Source organism: Chiloscyllium plagiosum, unplaced genomic scaffold (assembly GCF_037043375.1).
Source record: "Chiloscyllium plagiosum isolate Xiang-an unplaced genomic scaffold, Cpla_swu_hap1 HiC_scaffold_3, whole genome shotgun sequence".
Lineage (NCBI taxonomy): Eukaryota > Metazoa > Chordata > Chondrichthyes > Orectolobiformes > Hemiscylliidae > Chiloscyllium > Chiloscyllium plagiosum.
In genome coordinates this window covers 136,160,218-136,176,006 of record NW_028270141.1, presented here as the reverse complement: position 1 = coordinate 136,176,006, position 15,789 = coordinate 136,160,218, and the positions used below count along the sequence as shown (strand labels likewise).

The following is a 15,789-nucleotide window of genomic DNA, read 5'->3' as shown; positions in this document are numbered from 1 at the left end:
GGAAACTTTTTTAAAGGATCAAGAAAATGGGCACATGGGACAGTGGTTAGCATTTTTGCCTCACAGCACCAGGGACCCAGTTTCGATTCCATCCTTGGGTAACTGTCTGTAGGGAGTTTGCACATTTTCCCTGTGTCTGCATGGGATTCTGCCAGGTGCTCCGGTTTCCTCCCACGGTCCAAAGATGTGCAGGTTAAGTGGATTAGCCATGGTAAGTGCAGGATTGCGAGGATAAGGTGGGGGGCAAGATCTGGATGGGATGTTCTTCAGAGGGTCAATGCGTAATCAGTAGACTGAATGGCCTTTTTCTGCATTGTAGAGGTACTATTTAATGATTCTATAATGATTTAATTAAGGAAAATCAGTATGGATTTATAAAAGTGAGTTTGATAGGAGAAACTAGTGTGCAGAGCATTTATAAAATAATGAGCTTGGAAAAAGTATGTGTAGAGAGGGTGAACTTGTTGATAAATTGTTAAAGGCTAACATTCAGATACAGCAAGCTATTAGAAAGGCTAATGGATGTTAGTATTTATTGCAAGAAAATTTGAGTACAGGAGTAGTGAAGTCTTGCTTCCATTATACAAGAGCTTTGCTAGACTGCACTTGGAGAACTTGGTGCAAATTTGCTCTCTTTGTCTCAGGGAAGATCTGTTGCTGTAGTGGGAGTGCAACTAAGGTTCACCAGACTTATTCCCAGGATAGTGGCACTGTCCTTTGAGGGACAGTTGAGAAAAGTATTTTCTCCAGCATTTTCAAAGAGTGAAAAGTGATCTTGTTGAAACTTAAAGAATACTGAAAGGAATAGACAGGGAAGATGCATGTAAAATATTGCCCCTGATTGAAGAGTCTATAGATGAGGAAGTCTTTTACTTAGGCTTGTGAACTTAGTAAATTCTCTACCATGGAGGATTTGGCAGCTTAGTTTTTGAGTATATTTAAGTGATTGATGGATTTCTGATAGTCAGTGACATTGAGTTATGGGGGAATAGGATGGTTAAAAGGCATTGGAGTGTTAGATCAGTATTGTGTGGCCTAATCCTGTTCAATTACGAAATGGTAACTAACAGGAAATGGTTCTGTACCTGTACCAGGCCAAGTCAAATGTAAATTGAAATAAAATGATATGGCTTCGCAATTTCCTTGTAACATCTAATTTGTAACCCATTAATGTCTTGTTGGGTTAAAGAGCAAGTTTGTTTTATTTTGTGTCTTAAATATGCAGACGGAGTATCAAGTTTGACATCTGAACAGAGAGATCATCAGTCTTACTTGGGCACAGATGATTCTAGAGATAGTGACACTGAATCGGATGCCAGCAGTTCAGCAGGTCGTAAGCCGACTGTTAGTGTTCCAGACTTTCTCCCAGCCAAACAAAAAGCTCTATTTCTAAGAATTAAGCAGAAGCAACAGGAAGACGGAGGATCAGACAACAACCAGTCACAGCTGCTACAGAACCGAGATGAAGGTTGGCCTTTAATGCTGTTAATTTGATTGTTTTGCTACTAAATGTTGTTTACTGTCTTGTATTTCCTAAATTGGTTGTCCTTTTAGTTGCACCAAGTTTTATTTTCTGACCTGAAGATATGGACAGTGAGAGTACAGGGTGGGTCAGTGGTTAGCACTGCGTGCTCCACACAGTCCACACTTGGGTGGATTGACCATTTTATAATTGCCTTGTAATGTCTAGGCATGTGTTGGCTAAGTGGATTAGCCATGATAAATGCAGGGTTAGGGAGATTGGCTTGGGAGGGGTTTGGGAGTGGTGGTGGCTCCCTGTAAGCCAAACAGAGACACGCACGAGAATTCCGAGAAGCATGGCATTCCAACTGGAACTCTGTCAACAAACACATTGAGTTAGACCCCATCTACCACACTCTGAGAAAAAGAACCGGAAATTATATCACCAACCCAAAGAAGGAAAGAGATCAATCTGAGACTGGTATAGTTGAGAACAGAAGCGAGTCAAGCAGTCAGGGCAGGCAGGGACAAGATAGGACTAATAAATTAAACTGCATTTATTTCAATGCAAGGGGCCGAACAGGGAAGACAGATGAACTCAGGGCATGGTTAGGAACATGGGACTGGGATATCATAGCAGTAAGAGAAACATGGCTCAGAGATGGGCAGGCTTAATGTTCCAGGATACAAATGCGACAGGAAGGATAGAAAGGGAGGCAAGAGAGGAGGGGAAGTGGCATTTTTGATAAGGGATAGCATTACAATTGTGCTGAGGGAGAGTATTCCCGGAAATATATCCAGGGAAGTTATTTGGGTGGAACTGAGAAATAAGAAAGGGATGATCACCTTATTGGGATTGTATTATAGACCCTCTAATAGTAAGAGGGAAATTGAGAAACAAACTTGAAAGGAGATCTCAGCGATCTGTAAGAGTAATAGGGTGGTTATGGTAGGGGATTTTAACTTTCCAAACATAGACTGGAACTGCCATAGTGTTAAAGGTTTAGATGGAGAGGAATTTTTTTAAGTGCGTACAAGACAATTTTCTGATTCAGTATGTGGATGTACCTACGAGAGAAGGTGCAAAACTTGACTTACTCTTGGGGAAATAAGGTAGGGCAGGTAACTGAGATGATAGTGCGGGAGCACTTTGGGGCCAGCGACCATAATTCTATTAGTTTTAAAATGGTGATGGAAAAGGATAGACCAGATCTAAAAGTTGAAGTTCTAAATTGGAGAAAGGCCAATTTTGACGGTATTAGGCAAGAACTTTCGAAAGCTGATTGGAGGCAGATGTTCGCAGATAAAGGGCCAGCTGGAAAATGGGAAGCCTTGAGAAATGAGATAACAAGAATCTAGAGAAAGTATATTTCTGTCAGGGTGAAAGGAAAGGCTGGTAGGTATAGGGAATGCTGGATGACTAAAGAAATTGAGGGTTTGGTTAAGAAAAAGAAGGAAGCATATGTAAGGTATAGACAGGATAGATCAAGTGAATCCTTAGAAGAGTATAAAGGAAGTAGAAGTATACTTAAGAGGGAAATCAGGAGGGCAAACAGGGGACATGAGATAGCTTTGGCAAATAGAATTAAGGAGAATCCAAAGGGTTTTTACAAATACATTAAGGACAAAAGAGTAACTAGGGAGAGAATAGGGCCCCTGAAAGATCAGCAAGGCAGCCTTTGTGTGGAGCCGCAGAAAATGGGGGAGATACTAAATGAATATTTTGCATCAGTATTTCCTGTGGAAAAGGATATGGAAGAGAAAGAATATAGGGAAATAGATGGTGACACCTTGCAGAATGTCCAGGTTACAGAGGAGGAAGTGCTGGATGTCTTGAAACGGGTAAAGGTAGATAAATCCCCAGGACCTGATCAGGTGTACCCGAGAACTCTGTGGGAAGCTAGAGAAGTGATTGTTGGGCCTTTTGCTGAGATATTTGTATCATTGATAGTCACAGGTGAGGTGCAGGAAGACTGGAGATTGGCAAACTTGCCACTGTTTAAGAAGGGCGGTAAAGACAAACCAGGGAATTATAGACCGGTGAGCCTGACCTCGGTGATGGGCAAATTGTTGAGGGAATCCTGAGGGACAGGATGTACATGTATTTGGAAAGGCAAGGATTGATTAGGGATAGTCAACAGGGCTTTGTGCGTGGGAAATCATGTCTTTGAAACATGATTGAGTTTTTTGAAAAAGTAACAGAGGATTGAAGGCAGAGCAGTAGATTAGATTACATTACAGTGTGGAAACAGGCCCTTCGGCCCGACGTCCACACCGACCCGCCGAAGCGTAACCCACCTATACCCCTACCCCTTACCTAACACTACGGGCAATTTAGCATGGCCAATTCACCTGACATGCACATCTTTGGACGGTGGGAGGAAACCGGAGCACCCGGAGGAAACCCACGCAGACACGGGGAGAATGTGCAAACTCCACACAGTCAGTCGCCTGAGTCGGGAATTGAACCCGGGTCTCAGGCGCTGTGAGGCAGCAGTGCTAACCACTGTGCCACCGTGCCGCCCGTAAGGCGTTCGACAAGGATCCCCGTGGGAGACTGATTAGCAAGGTTAGATCTCATGGAATACAGGGGGAACTAGCCATTTGGATACAGAACTGGCTCAAAGTTAGAAGGCAGAGGGTGGTGGTGGGGGGGTGTTTTTCAGATTGGAGGCCTCTGACCAGGGCAGTGCCACAAGAATCGGTGCGGGGTCCACTACATTTTGTCATTTATATAAATGATCTGGATGCGAGCCTAAGAGGCACAGTTAGTAAGTTTGCAGGTGACACCAAAATTGGAGGTGTAGTAGACAGCGAAGAGGGTTCCCTCAGATTACAACAGGATCTGGACCAGATGGGCCAATGGGCTGAGAAGTGGCAGATGGGGTTTAATTCAGATAAATGCGGGGTGCTGCATTTTGGGAAAGCAAATCTTAGGAGGACTTATACACTTAATGGTAAGGTCCTAGGGAGTGTTGGTGAACATAGAGACCTTGGAGTGCAGGTTCATAGCTTCTTGAAAGTGGAGTCACAGGTAGGTAGGATAGTGAAGGAGGAGTTTGGTATGCTTTCCTTTATTGGTCAGAGTATTGAGTACAGGGGTTGGGAGGTCATGTTGTGGCTGTACAGAACATTGGTTAGGACACTGTTGGAGTATTGCGTGCAATTCTGGTCTCCTTCCTATCGAAAAGATGTTGTGCAACTTGAAAGGGTTCAGAAAAAATTTACAAGGATGTTGCCAGGGTTGGAGGATCTGAGCTATAGGGAGAGGCTGTACAGGCTGTGGCTGTTTTCCCTGGAGTGTCTGAGGCTGAGGGGTGACCATATAGAGGTTTACAAAATTATGAGAGGCATGGATAGGATAAATAGACAAAAGTCTTTTCCCTGGGGTCAGGGAGTCCAGAAGTAGAGGGCATAGGTTTAGGGTGAGAGGTGAAAGATATAAAAGAGACCTAAGGGGCAACCTTTTCACGCAGAGGGTGGTACGTGTATGGAATGAGCTGCCAGAGGATGTGGTGGAGGCTGGTACATTTAAGAGGCATTTGGATGGGTATATGAATAGGAGGGTTTTGGAGGGCTATGGGCCGGGCGCTAGCAGGTGGGACTAAATTGAGTTGGGATATCTGGTCGGCATGGACGGGTTGGACCGAAGGGTCTGTTTCCATGCTGTACATCTCTATGTACTCTATGACTCTATTATAATAAGCTTACTAGGGAAAGAATGGAACCTCTTAGAGACCAAAGGGGCAACTTGTGCATGGAGCCAGTGGATATGGATTAGGTTTTAAATTAATACTTCTCATCTTTATTGTCAGGGCGGAAGGACAACATAGCTGGGGATTTCACTTGAACACGTTAAAATTAACAAAGAGGAAATAAGATATTTTAGTGGGCATAAAATACAATGCGATGCAAAGGCAGAGATTGCTGGGGCCATGATGGATATATTTAATACTTCTCTCACTTAGTGAAAAATCAGATGACCTAAGGATAGCTGATGAGCGTCCTTTGTTGAAGGAGGGCAGTAATTACAGATGAGTTGCTCTGACGTCAGTGGTGAAGGAAGTACTGAGAAGGAATTCTGAGGGACAGGATTAATCAGTACCTTTTGGCCCAAGGCAGGGTTTGATCAGGGATAGTCAGCACAAATTTGTTACGGGGAGATCCTGTCTAACTAAGTTTTATTTAAAAGGTGAGTATAGATAATTGATGAGGTCATGTAGTTTGTGATTTAATGGATTTCAGTAAGGCCTTAACTGGTCCAAAAGGCAAGCTGGTAAACCGGATCCACAATTAGCTTGAAAATAGAGTCAAAGGGTGATGATAGAAGGTTGTTTTTGTGATTGGAAGCCCGTGACTCGTGGTTTATCATAGGGATTGGTGCGGGGACCCTTGCTGTTTGTTAATTACTTGGATGAGAATGTAGAAAGTATAAGTTGTACGTTTGCAGATGACATGAAAGTTGGTGGTGGTTTTGATGGTGCGAATGGTTTCAGGCTACGGTCTGGTGTTGATCGACTGTTAAATTGGGCAGAGCAATGGTAAATGGAATTTAATCTCAATAAATACGAGGTGATGTTTTTTGGAAGGTTTAATAAGGGAAGGATATGCACACGGTGCCATACAGGAGGCCACTGAGTAATTCAGGCCCCATGGTGTCAAAGGCAAGGTGCTGGCATGGATCGAGGCTCAGCTGTCTGGCAGAAAGCAGACTGGGGATAAAAGAGTCCTTCTGAGGATGACAGCCAGTGACAAGTGGTGTACCGCAAGACTCAGTGTTGGGACCACAACTTTTCACTATACATTAGAAACTATCTAATTGAAGGAACTGGAGGCATTCTGGCTACGTTTGCAGGCAACATAAAGATAGGTAGAGGGACAGATAGCATTGAGGAAGTGGAGACGCTGCAGAACCATTTGAACAGGATAGGAGAGTGGGCAAAAAAGTGGCAGATGGAGTACAGTGCAGGAAATTGTGAGGTCATGCACTTTGAAAGGAAGAATAGAGGCATGGACTATTTTCTAAATGGGGAGATAATTCAGAACTCTGAAGTGCAAAGAGACTTGGGAGATCTAGTCCAGGATTCTATCAAGGTAAACTTGCATGTTGAGTCAGCAGTTAGGAAAGTAAATTCAGTGATGGCATTTATTTTGAGAGGACTTGAATGTAAAACAAGGGATGTACTTCTGCAGTTTGGGCCCCATATCTCAGAAAGGATGTACTGGCCCTGGAGTGTGTTCAGAGAAGGTTCACTAGAATGGTCCCAGGAATGAAAAGCTTAACGTATGAGGAACGTTTGAGGACTCTGGGTTTATACTCAATGGAGTTTGAAGGATATGGGCGGATTTAATTGAAACATACAGAATACTGAATGGCCTGGACAGAGTGGATTTTGGGAAGATGTTTCCATTGGTGGGATTGACTAGGACCTGAGGGCATAGCCTTGGAGCAAAAGAAAGATCTTTTAGAACGGAGCTGAGGAGAAACTTCTTCAGCCAGAGAGTGGTGAATCTATGGAATTCATTGCCACAGAAGGCTGTGGAGGCCAGATCATTGAGTATATTTAAGACTGAGATAAATAGGTTCTTGAGAATCAAGGGTTATGGGGAGAAAGCAGGAAAATGGGGTTGAGAAACTTATCAGCCATGATTGAATGGTGGAGCTGAATGGCCTAATTTCTGCTCCGATGTCTTACAGTCTAAATGTTTGTTCCCTAGGGGAAGAATAAAGGGATATCTTAGTGTAGATGTCCATGGATCCCTGAACAAGTAAACATAGGTAGAGATGGTAAAGAACCGATACTGGATGCTTACCTTCATTAGGTGGGGTGCAGAATACAGAAACAAGGAAGTATTTTTACAACCTTTTAAAACATTGGTGAGGCCACAGATGGAATACTGTGTACAGTTCTGCTTGCCATGCTATCGGAAGGACATAATTGTACTGGAGAGGTTTAGGTTCTTTTCCCAAGGTTTCACACATGAGATGCAGTTTGCACACACAGCAACTTTTGCAAACAGTTAAAGTTAAAGCTTGCACAAGCCAGGTGGCCCCCTTTAACCCCCCTTGCAGGCGTGCAAGGTTGAGTCAAAGTGAGGCCCTGAACAAAGAAAACACATCCCCTTTCTGTAGGTCAGTTTGCCATGCTTACAGATCCTGACCACTCCCCACAGTCACATGCCACTCAGGACAAGCACCAGTTACTCAACAGTCACATGTTACCCCAGGCACAATGGCAGGATAAGATCATCCTCGTCAATAATGTAAACGCCAGTGCCCTAATCCTGAGGAATAGTTATGCAGAGGATTTCCTGACTTTGATTCCCCAGATGGTGCAGGTGCGACGTACCTCTGGCCAGAAAGCATTTCTGAATGGTAGTTCAATTTGCCAATAGTAGGAGAGTATTAGCAACTGATTGTCTAAATGAAGTGTGAAATACAATGGATGGTCATCCCCATGCAAAGATTAACCCTTTAATATTGCATTAACATCCAGAGAGATATTCCCATTTAATCTTAACATTACAAAGGTGCAGAGGAGGTTCACCAGATGTTCCTGGAAAGAGACTGGATAGGCTGGGCTTGTTTTCCTTAGAGCAGAGGAGTCTGAAGGGGATTTTGTTTGAGGTACACAAAATGAGAGTCATGGACAGTGTAGATTGTGGGAATCCTGTTCCCATAATAGACATGTCCATGACCAGAGGGCAGAATATTAAGGTGAGAAGTGGTTTAGAGGAGATCTGATAAGACATTTGTTCCCCCATGGAGTGGTGGAAATATGGAATATGGTGCCTGAAAAAACAGTGGAAGCAGGCACTCTCGCAATATTTAAGAAGCATTTGAGTGAGCACCTAAAATGCCAAGTGATAGTAGGCTAATGGATCAAGTACAGGTAACTGGGATTAGTGTGGTTTGGTGTTTGTTGGTCAGCATAGACATCGTGAGCTGGGGGCCTGTTTCCATGCTGTATGACTTCATGACTAACAGTTCATTTCTAATCATTCCAGAACAATAGATTTTTAAGTTCTGATACATGTATGTTGGGCAAGCACGGACCACCACTGTGTATGAACCTTGGCCACACCAATATTTTTGCACTTAACGGGACCGTTTAAGGAAGAGGAAAATAGAATTGCCATGATATTTTGAGATGGGGAAGGGTGGAACAAATTTAAATAAAGCAGGCTGGCACTGATTGGGTCCTATCACAGAATTATTACAGTGCAGAAAGAGGCCAGTCAGCCTGTTGTTGCCTGCACCCACTCTCTTGTATGGGTCCAATCTCCTGTCCCTTTTCCTCATATTCCTACACACTATTAGTATCCAAAAAAAATTCATAGCCCTCTTGAAAACCCTAATTCTACCTGCTACAACACATTTCTAGGTAATGCATTCCATATCCAAACTTGCTGTATGAGCGAGCTTTTTTCTCACGCCGCACTTGCTTCATTTGCATGTCACTTTAAATTTATGCCCTCTCATTGTATTGTTTCTTTTACAAGATAAAACAGCTTCACAGTCTCTAATCAGCCAGCCTGCTTATTACTTTGAAAACCCCAATTCAGTTCCCCTCTTAGCCCTCTCTCAAGGGAGGACCATCCCAACTTCTACAATTTGTCTTCATAGCCATAACCAGTCTAGTAAATTGCTTCTGCACCCTCTCCAGTAATTCTGTTCTCTCCCAAAATGTGGTTCCACAGCTCTACAGTCTGCTACAGATGAGGTCTAACAGGTGTCTTGTACAAGTTCAAGATCATGTCCTTGCTGTTGTGTTCTATACCCCTGTTTTATGTCGTTTGTGATTTTCTGATTAAAGTGCATCATGTTATTTGTCTGCATTGACCCTCAACTACCACTTATTCACCCAGTTCATCAACTAGTCAATGTCTTTTTTGGAGTTCATACTATCCTGCTAACAATTCACAATTCTTCCAAGTTTTGTGTTATATGGAAACTTTGAAACTGTCCCTGCATGCCAAGATCCAGATCATAAATATATATATCAGGAAAATAAAGGATCTTTAACATCAGCAAAGTTCTGGGGAACTCTACTACAAACTTTACTTTGAAAAATAATCATTGATCATTATTCTGTTTTCTATTGCCGAGCCAATTTTGTATCCACATTGCCATTGTTCCTTTTGTACCATGACTACAATTTCCGACCTAAGTTGCCTTACTGTAACATATACCGTAAGGAGATGCAGGAAGATGTTTTCACTCATGGAGCGACCAAAGCAGAGAGCCATGAATGCAAGACTGTTGCTCATAAATTCAATTAGTGATTGAGGGGACAATTGCTCACCCAGAAAGAGCTTGGAATGAGAAATGTGTGACTGTATAAAGCAGTGGAGGCGAATTGCAGAAATGCCTTTAGGGAGGAATGGAAGAACTAATAGCAGAGCATGCAGATCAACCAAATGGCCTGTGTACTTCTGTGAATTGTTTTATACACAAGATGGCCTTGGATGAGACTACAACAGCTTGCTTCATAGTGCCACATTGTGGTCAATGCTTCAAGCTACAGCAAAGAAATAGTAAAATTGAATGAGAATGTTAACGAAGTAAGGAGCAAAAATTGAGATAGTGGAAGCAATGTTTACGGAAATGTGTTCAATTTAAGGTACTTATGTAGTTAGACTATGATCTGTTAGCACTAATTCCAATCCAGCATTTTATCCTTTAGATTTGCATTTAAACCACAAGTGGGTTTTGTGATATGGTCATTTTATATAGTGGGGTATTTGAAATTGCTTAGAGAATTGAAGCAGAACTGCTTACCTACAGTAACAACTTCTGTTGCTTCTCTAAAAGTGTTCAGTAATATCTGTATTCTATCTTTAATCAATCTTCTAAACCGATTGTTTGCCTTTAGTGACAGATTGGATCCATCATATTTTCTTTTTGTAAACCAAAGGAAAAGTTAGGTCTTGCTCACCTTTTGTGTTAATAACTTTGTTAATGTTAAATTATGTGACTGCTTTGCTATATAGTCATATTCAACTGTAATTGGTAAACTCGTTTTAATAGAGATCTTCATTTTGATTCAACGGGTATGGCACCGGAACTTATGATTAATTTTACAACTGAATACTCACCTGCTGCTTGTATCATGCTCCATTTCCTAGTGATTGTATCTAAAGCAGTATTGGTAAAGTCCTTGAGAACAAACTGTCCTCCAGTATGTGGTGCAAAACACTGAAAAGAGAAAAATTGGTCACATTTGTTTGGTGTTGAGACCAGTTGATTATGCTAATGTTGATTTTTTAAAAATCAGTATTTAAAATTAACTCAACTTCTGTTATTTTCAGATGAGACTGTGAATTGGTATTCAAGTGATGAAGAGGAAGATGGTAGCAGTGTAAAGTCAATACTGAAAACTCTTAAAAAACAAAGTGAAACGATGAAAAACCTGCAGTCTTCTGTAACTGAGCAGACATCGTACACATATATGGACCCAAGACTTGTGAAAGAAAAGCTCGCTGAAAATAAACCTTCAGATCTTCGATTAAGAGCCGACTTGAGACAAGGTTCAACTGGAGAAGTCAAAAAGCCTTCAGAGGTGGTTTCTGCTGATCCTAGATTAGCAAGAGATCCCAGGAAGATGAAGGTACATGAGAATGTCAATGCAGGCCTTTCTATTAATGAAAGTCCTAAACATGATTCTCAACCCATCTCAAACACTAAGCAGCAAGGACTGGATGATGATGAAGAGACAGAACGAGAACTGAGGGAAAAACCAGCCATTATACCTTTAGATACATTACCTAGTGTAACCTTGAGGGATCCACGCTGTCAGCTGAAGCAATTCAGCCACATTAAGATGGACATCACCCTTTCAAAACCTCACTTTGCAAAACTTGTTGTTTGGACTCCTGAGGATCTCCTTCCACTGCCATTGCCAAAGCCAGACCCAGTGTCTTCAATAAATTTGCCTCTCCCTCCATTAATAGCTAATCAACGTCTGAATAGAACTCAGAGTATTGTAAGTGACCCTCGTCAGATTGATCCACGGTTATCTTTGCGGTCTAAGGAGAATAGTGCAGTGAAAACAGACAAGAATGCCGATTCAAGAGTTTCTTCTGAAAGACCATTGGACCCACGATTGCAAAAGTCATCAAATTCTAGATTGCAGAAAAGCAGTAGCACAGATACTACTTTAAGAGAGTCCCATGTTGCACGGGCAGATCCTCGCTTATCAAAAATAAACAGTGGTTCTACACAAGTGTCAGGTGTCACTGTAAAGATGGATCAGACACTCCCTCCATATGCTCCCAAATTATCTTCAAGTGGTATGGGACTTGGATCCCCTAGCACATTGCTGAGTGGCATCAGTCTGTATGATCCACGAACCCAGACTTCTCAAAGCTTAGTGACGTCGGTTTTAACTACGCAAGCAGATTCCTCTAAGGAAGGTGAGCAAATAAAGAAACCTCTTGTACCAAAAAATCCCGCAAAGTCAGAAAATGTTCTCTGTGACTCATCGATGACATATAAAGCTTCATTGGTGCAAGAAGGTAGTATTGCAGACGGTGCAAGTGATCCTGCTGCAGAAAAGTCAGACAATTACAAACCACAATTAAAGCCTGAAGCATCCCAGGCATCAGCTACTTCTGCACCTGCAGTACATAATCTACCAATCCAGGCTTTAGCTGGCTTAATCAGACCACAGTATAGTGACCCGAGACAAAGTAAACATTCTGGACCTCCCAGCCAAGTGGATGAAGAGGATTTGAACAGTAAAAAGGATAAAAAACCACTGAAAGAAATGTTCAAAACATTTGACCCAACAGCATCTCCATTCTGTTAGCACCCACTCCTTGAGAGGCTGTTATTCAGTCTATATAATGTAGCTTGTCCCAATTCTTTAACTTATTTGGCTTGTTGGTGGTGTTTTATTTATTTTTTTACTACGTACACAGTCTGTTTAACTGTTCAAAGAAATGCATGCAGTGGCACATGCAGACTGTATGACTGGTTTTCTTTTGGTCTGAGTATGTAAGAACTACATTTTGAATGAATAATTTTTTATGGTAATAGAAATATATATATATATGTATAGAGAGAATATACCTGTGACCACATTTAAATTTCTTCCCGGTGAAGTAATTGTTTTTTCGTGTACTGAAACTGCTTAAAACCCTATTGTACAGTACTCTCATTCTAAGTTATTTCTTGCTTGGGTATTGTGATTATGAATTATTGAACTAGTACACTGAAAACTGTATATTGTTTTTAGTACTTTCAAGTAACTACTTTTTGTTGTGAGAGCTAATATTAAGAAAAATGACTGCCACTTTTATACTGTACAGTTTCAATAATATCACTCCATTGGCATACTTAAAGTCAAAATCCTAACCAATTTTGAGTTTTGTTATTCGATGCTGTCATATGTGCTCTGCAGTTTTGTTTTAAATTAGTTGCTTTGATATTTTGTCGCAATCAAGTGTGGAACCATTTGCAGTTAGACACTGTCCATAGATATTGCACTGTACAATTTGTTAATGTATTCAAAAATTATGTTTTTTGTTTACCACATGTAACCGCTGATTATTTGTTTTTGAATTGGAAAAATCAACCAGAATCATGGCATGATTTATTCAAGATCAATGTACACATTGTATAAAGCATTTATTGTGAAGACTTTTTTTGGTTTGTCTATAGTAAGTCTGAAATTGTGAACCACTGCTTATCCATTTAATACAAGAACTAGTGGTGGATTATTATGAATTAATAAAAGTTGCTGAACTTGTTCTTTATGTATGACACCATATTTTCATATTGAGCTACTGAGAGTTAGCTTTATAATGAAAACCTAATGTAAAAGCTTTTTGTACAAATGTATTAAACTCTTTTAATGTATATTTTATATGTATGCTGCAATTTTTAGTTATTTACACAGTTCTGTGTATAATACTTAAGCCCCACCTATCTCTTTACCAGAATGAAAAGATTAGAAGAGCAAGAGATATGCCATTGGGATTGGTGCTGAGTCCTCAACTATTTATTATTTATATAAATTACTTAGATGAAGGGGCAGGAGGTATGATTGCCAAATTTGTTGATGATTTCACTGCATGGGTTTAAGGGGCTCAATGGCCTACTGTAATTATGTACCATCCCCCTACTACCAGTGAAAAGACAGATTCATTTATGTAATAATTAATTTAATAAAGGATAATCAGTTACATCACTAGGTTTTTTTACTTTATGGAAAATCAGGTTTCTCAATTTGAGGCCTTTACCCTCAATTCTAACAGGAGTTACTCCAACCAATCAACTTTTAAAAAAAAACCTGCAGATCCTGAAAAACCTCAGCAGGTCTGGCAACATATATGGAAAGAAAGCAGCAGTAACATTTCAGGTTCACTGACCTTCCTTCAACTTGACTTGCCTGTGTTGTCACTCTGATTTGTCTTTTCAAATCCAGGATATTTACTCTCCTTTTTGTATCTCAAGCAGGTCAGCCTTGCTGATCCTTTTCCATTCAACAACCATGGAGTTTTCCTGTGTGGTCACATTCCTGTCAGAATGCCTATCTCAGGGTCTGTTCCTGTAGGTACTCCGGATTGCCAGCTTCTAGACTCTTCTCACCACCTACTCTTAAGTACAGCTAACTGCCAGTTTTGGGATCCTCTTATCGCCTGCTCTGTGTTGTTGACTGCATGCATTAGGATCCTCTCATTTGCTTCTGTAGGTGCTGCTGACTGTAATTTCAGTCCTGCTAAAATGCAGCTCCTCTCTGTTGTACAGGTCCTACCTGCCCCAGAACTGCTCCCATTGTCTCGGAAATCTGAACCTGTCTCCTACACCAGTTCATTCATCTAAAGGTGTTGGATACAGTACCACATAACAGAAACACAGAAATTAGGAGAAGGCCATTTGAGCCCGTTTTGCCATTCACCATGATTGTGACTGATTATCCAGCCCTGTTAGTACTTTTGCCCCAATTGTTTGATTCCTTTAGCCCTAAGAACTATACCTAACTCCTTGGAAAAAAAATTTGATGTTTTGACTTCAAATGCTTTCTGCTGCAGAGAATTTCACACACTCCATTCTTTGGGTGAAGAAATTCCTACTCCTCAATCTTAAAGGTATACTTAGACTTATCGCCTGGTTTTGGGTTCTGTGCTCATCAGGGAAAGACCTTCGATGACCTTTGATTGACTTAAGAATAGTTATAGATCATGGAATAAAAGAGACAGTAGAAATGTGGATACAAAATTGGATAAAACATAAGGAACAAAGATTCTATGTTAGTGTTCTCCAGTTGAAGTAATGTCTACTGCAGTTCCCCAGGTATCTGAGAAAGCATTTTCATACAGTTAGTGGATGGAGGAGTGGTAGATGGGGTCTAACTCTGTGTTTGTTGATAAAGTTCTGGTTGGAATGCCATGCTTCTAGGAATTCTTGTGCGTGTCTTTGTTTGGCTCGTCCTAGGATGGAAGTATTGTCTCAGTTGAAGTGGTGTCCTTCCTCATCCATACGTGAGGATACTAGTGAGAGAGGGTCATGTCTTTTTGTGGCTAGTTGGTGTTCATGTATCCTGGTGGCTAGTTTTCTGCCTGTTTATCCAATGTAGTTTTTGTCACAGTCCTTGCACGGTATGTAGTAAATGACATTAGTTTTGCTCATTGTCTATATAGGGTCTTTCAAGTTCATTAGCTGCTGTTTTAGTATGTTGGTGGGTTTGTGGGCTACCATGATGCCAAGAGGTCTGAGTAGTTTGGCAGTCATTTCCGAGATGTCTTTGATGTCGGGGAGAGTGGCTAGGGTTTCTGGGTACCCAATGAACACAGTCTGCCAATTTCTCAGCAACAAACCCAAACAAGCAGACAAAACACGTCCAGATTCTAGAGAAAATAGACCTAATTTGTATAATTCCTGAAGAAGGGCTTATGCCCGAAACGTTGATTCTCCTTCTCCTTTGCTGCCTGACCTGCTGCGCTTTTTCAGCAACACATTTTTAAGCTCTAATTTGTATAATCTCTTGTCAAACTCAGCATAGAACATAGAAAAGTACAGCATAGGCACAAGTCTTTTAGTCCACCATTTCTGCATAAATCATAATGCCATTCTAAACCAATCCCATCTGTCTGCAAATGGTTCATGTCTCTCTTCAGTGCCCATTCATATGTCTGTCTAAATGCCTCTTGCCATCATATCAGCTTCTATCACCTTGGCAGCGTGTTCCCCTGCAAATCTGTAAAGAACCTGCCTCACACATCTTTAAATATTCCCCTTCTCACATTAAACCAACACTTCCACCATGGGGAAAAAGCCTCAGACTATCCACCCTATCCCCTCAGCCTGCATAAGTAGCCAAA

General features: G+C 41.2%; 1 protein-coding gene across 3 annotated transcripts in view; it reads left to right on the top strand.

Annotated features, from left to right (window-relative positions):
• Positions 1 to 13,331, top strand: part of zc3h6 (zinc finger CCCH-type containing 6) — a 56,827-nt gene extending 43,496 nt beyond the window's left edge. For all 3 annotated transcript variants that reach the window (XM_043687193.2, XM_043687192.2, XM_043687194.2), the window contains 2 exons: positions 1,226 to 1,468; positions 10,774 to 13,331. In XM_043687193.2, coding sequence (XP_043543128.2) covers positions 1,226 to 1,468; positions 10,774 to 12,272 — 1,742 coding nt within the window. In that variant the 3' untranslated portion in view covers positions 12,273 to 13,331. The remainder of the gene's footprint in view (positions 1 to 1,225; positions 1,469 to 10,773) is intronic.
• Positions 13,332 to 15,789: the final 2,458 nt, after the last annotated feature.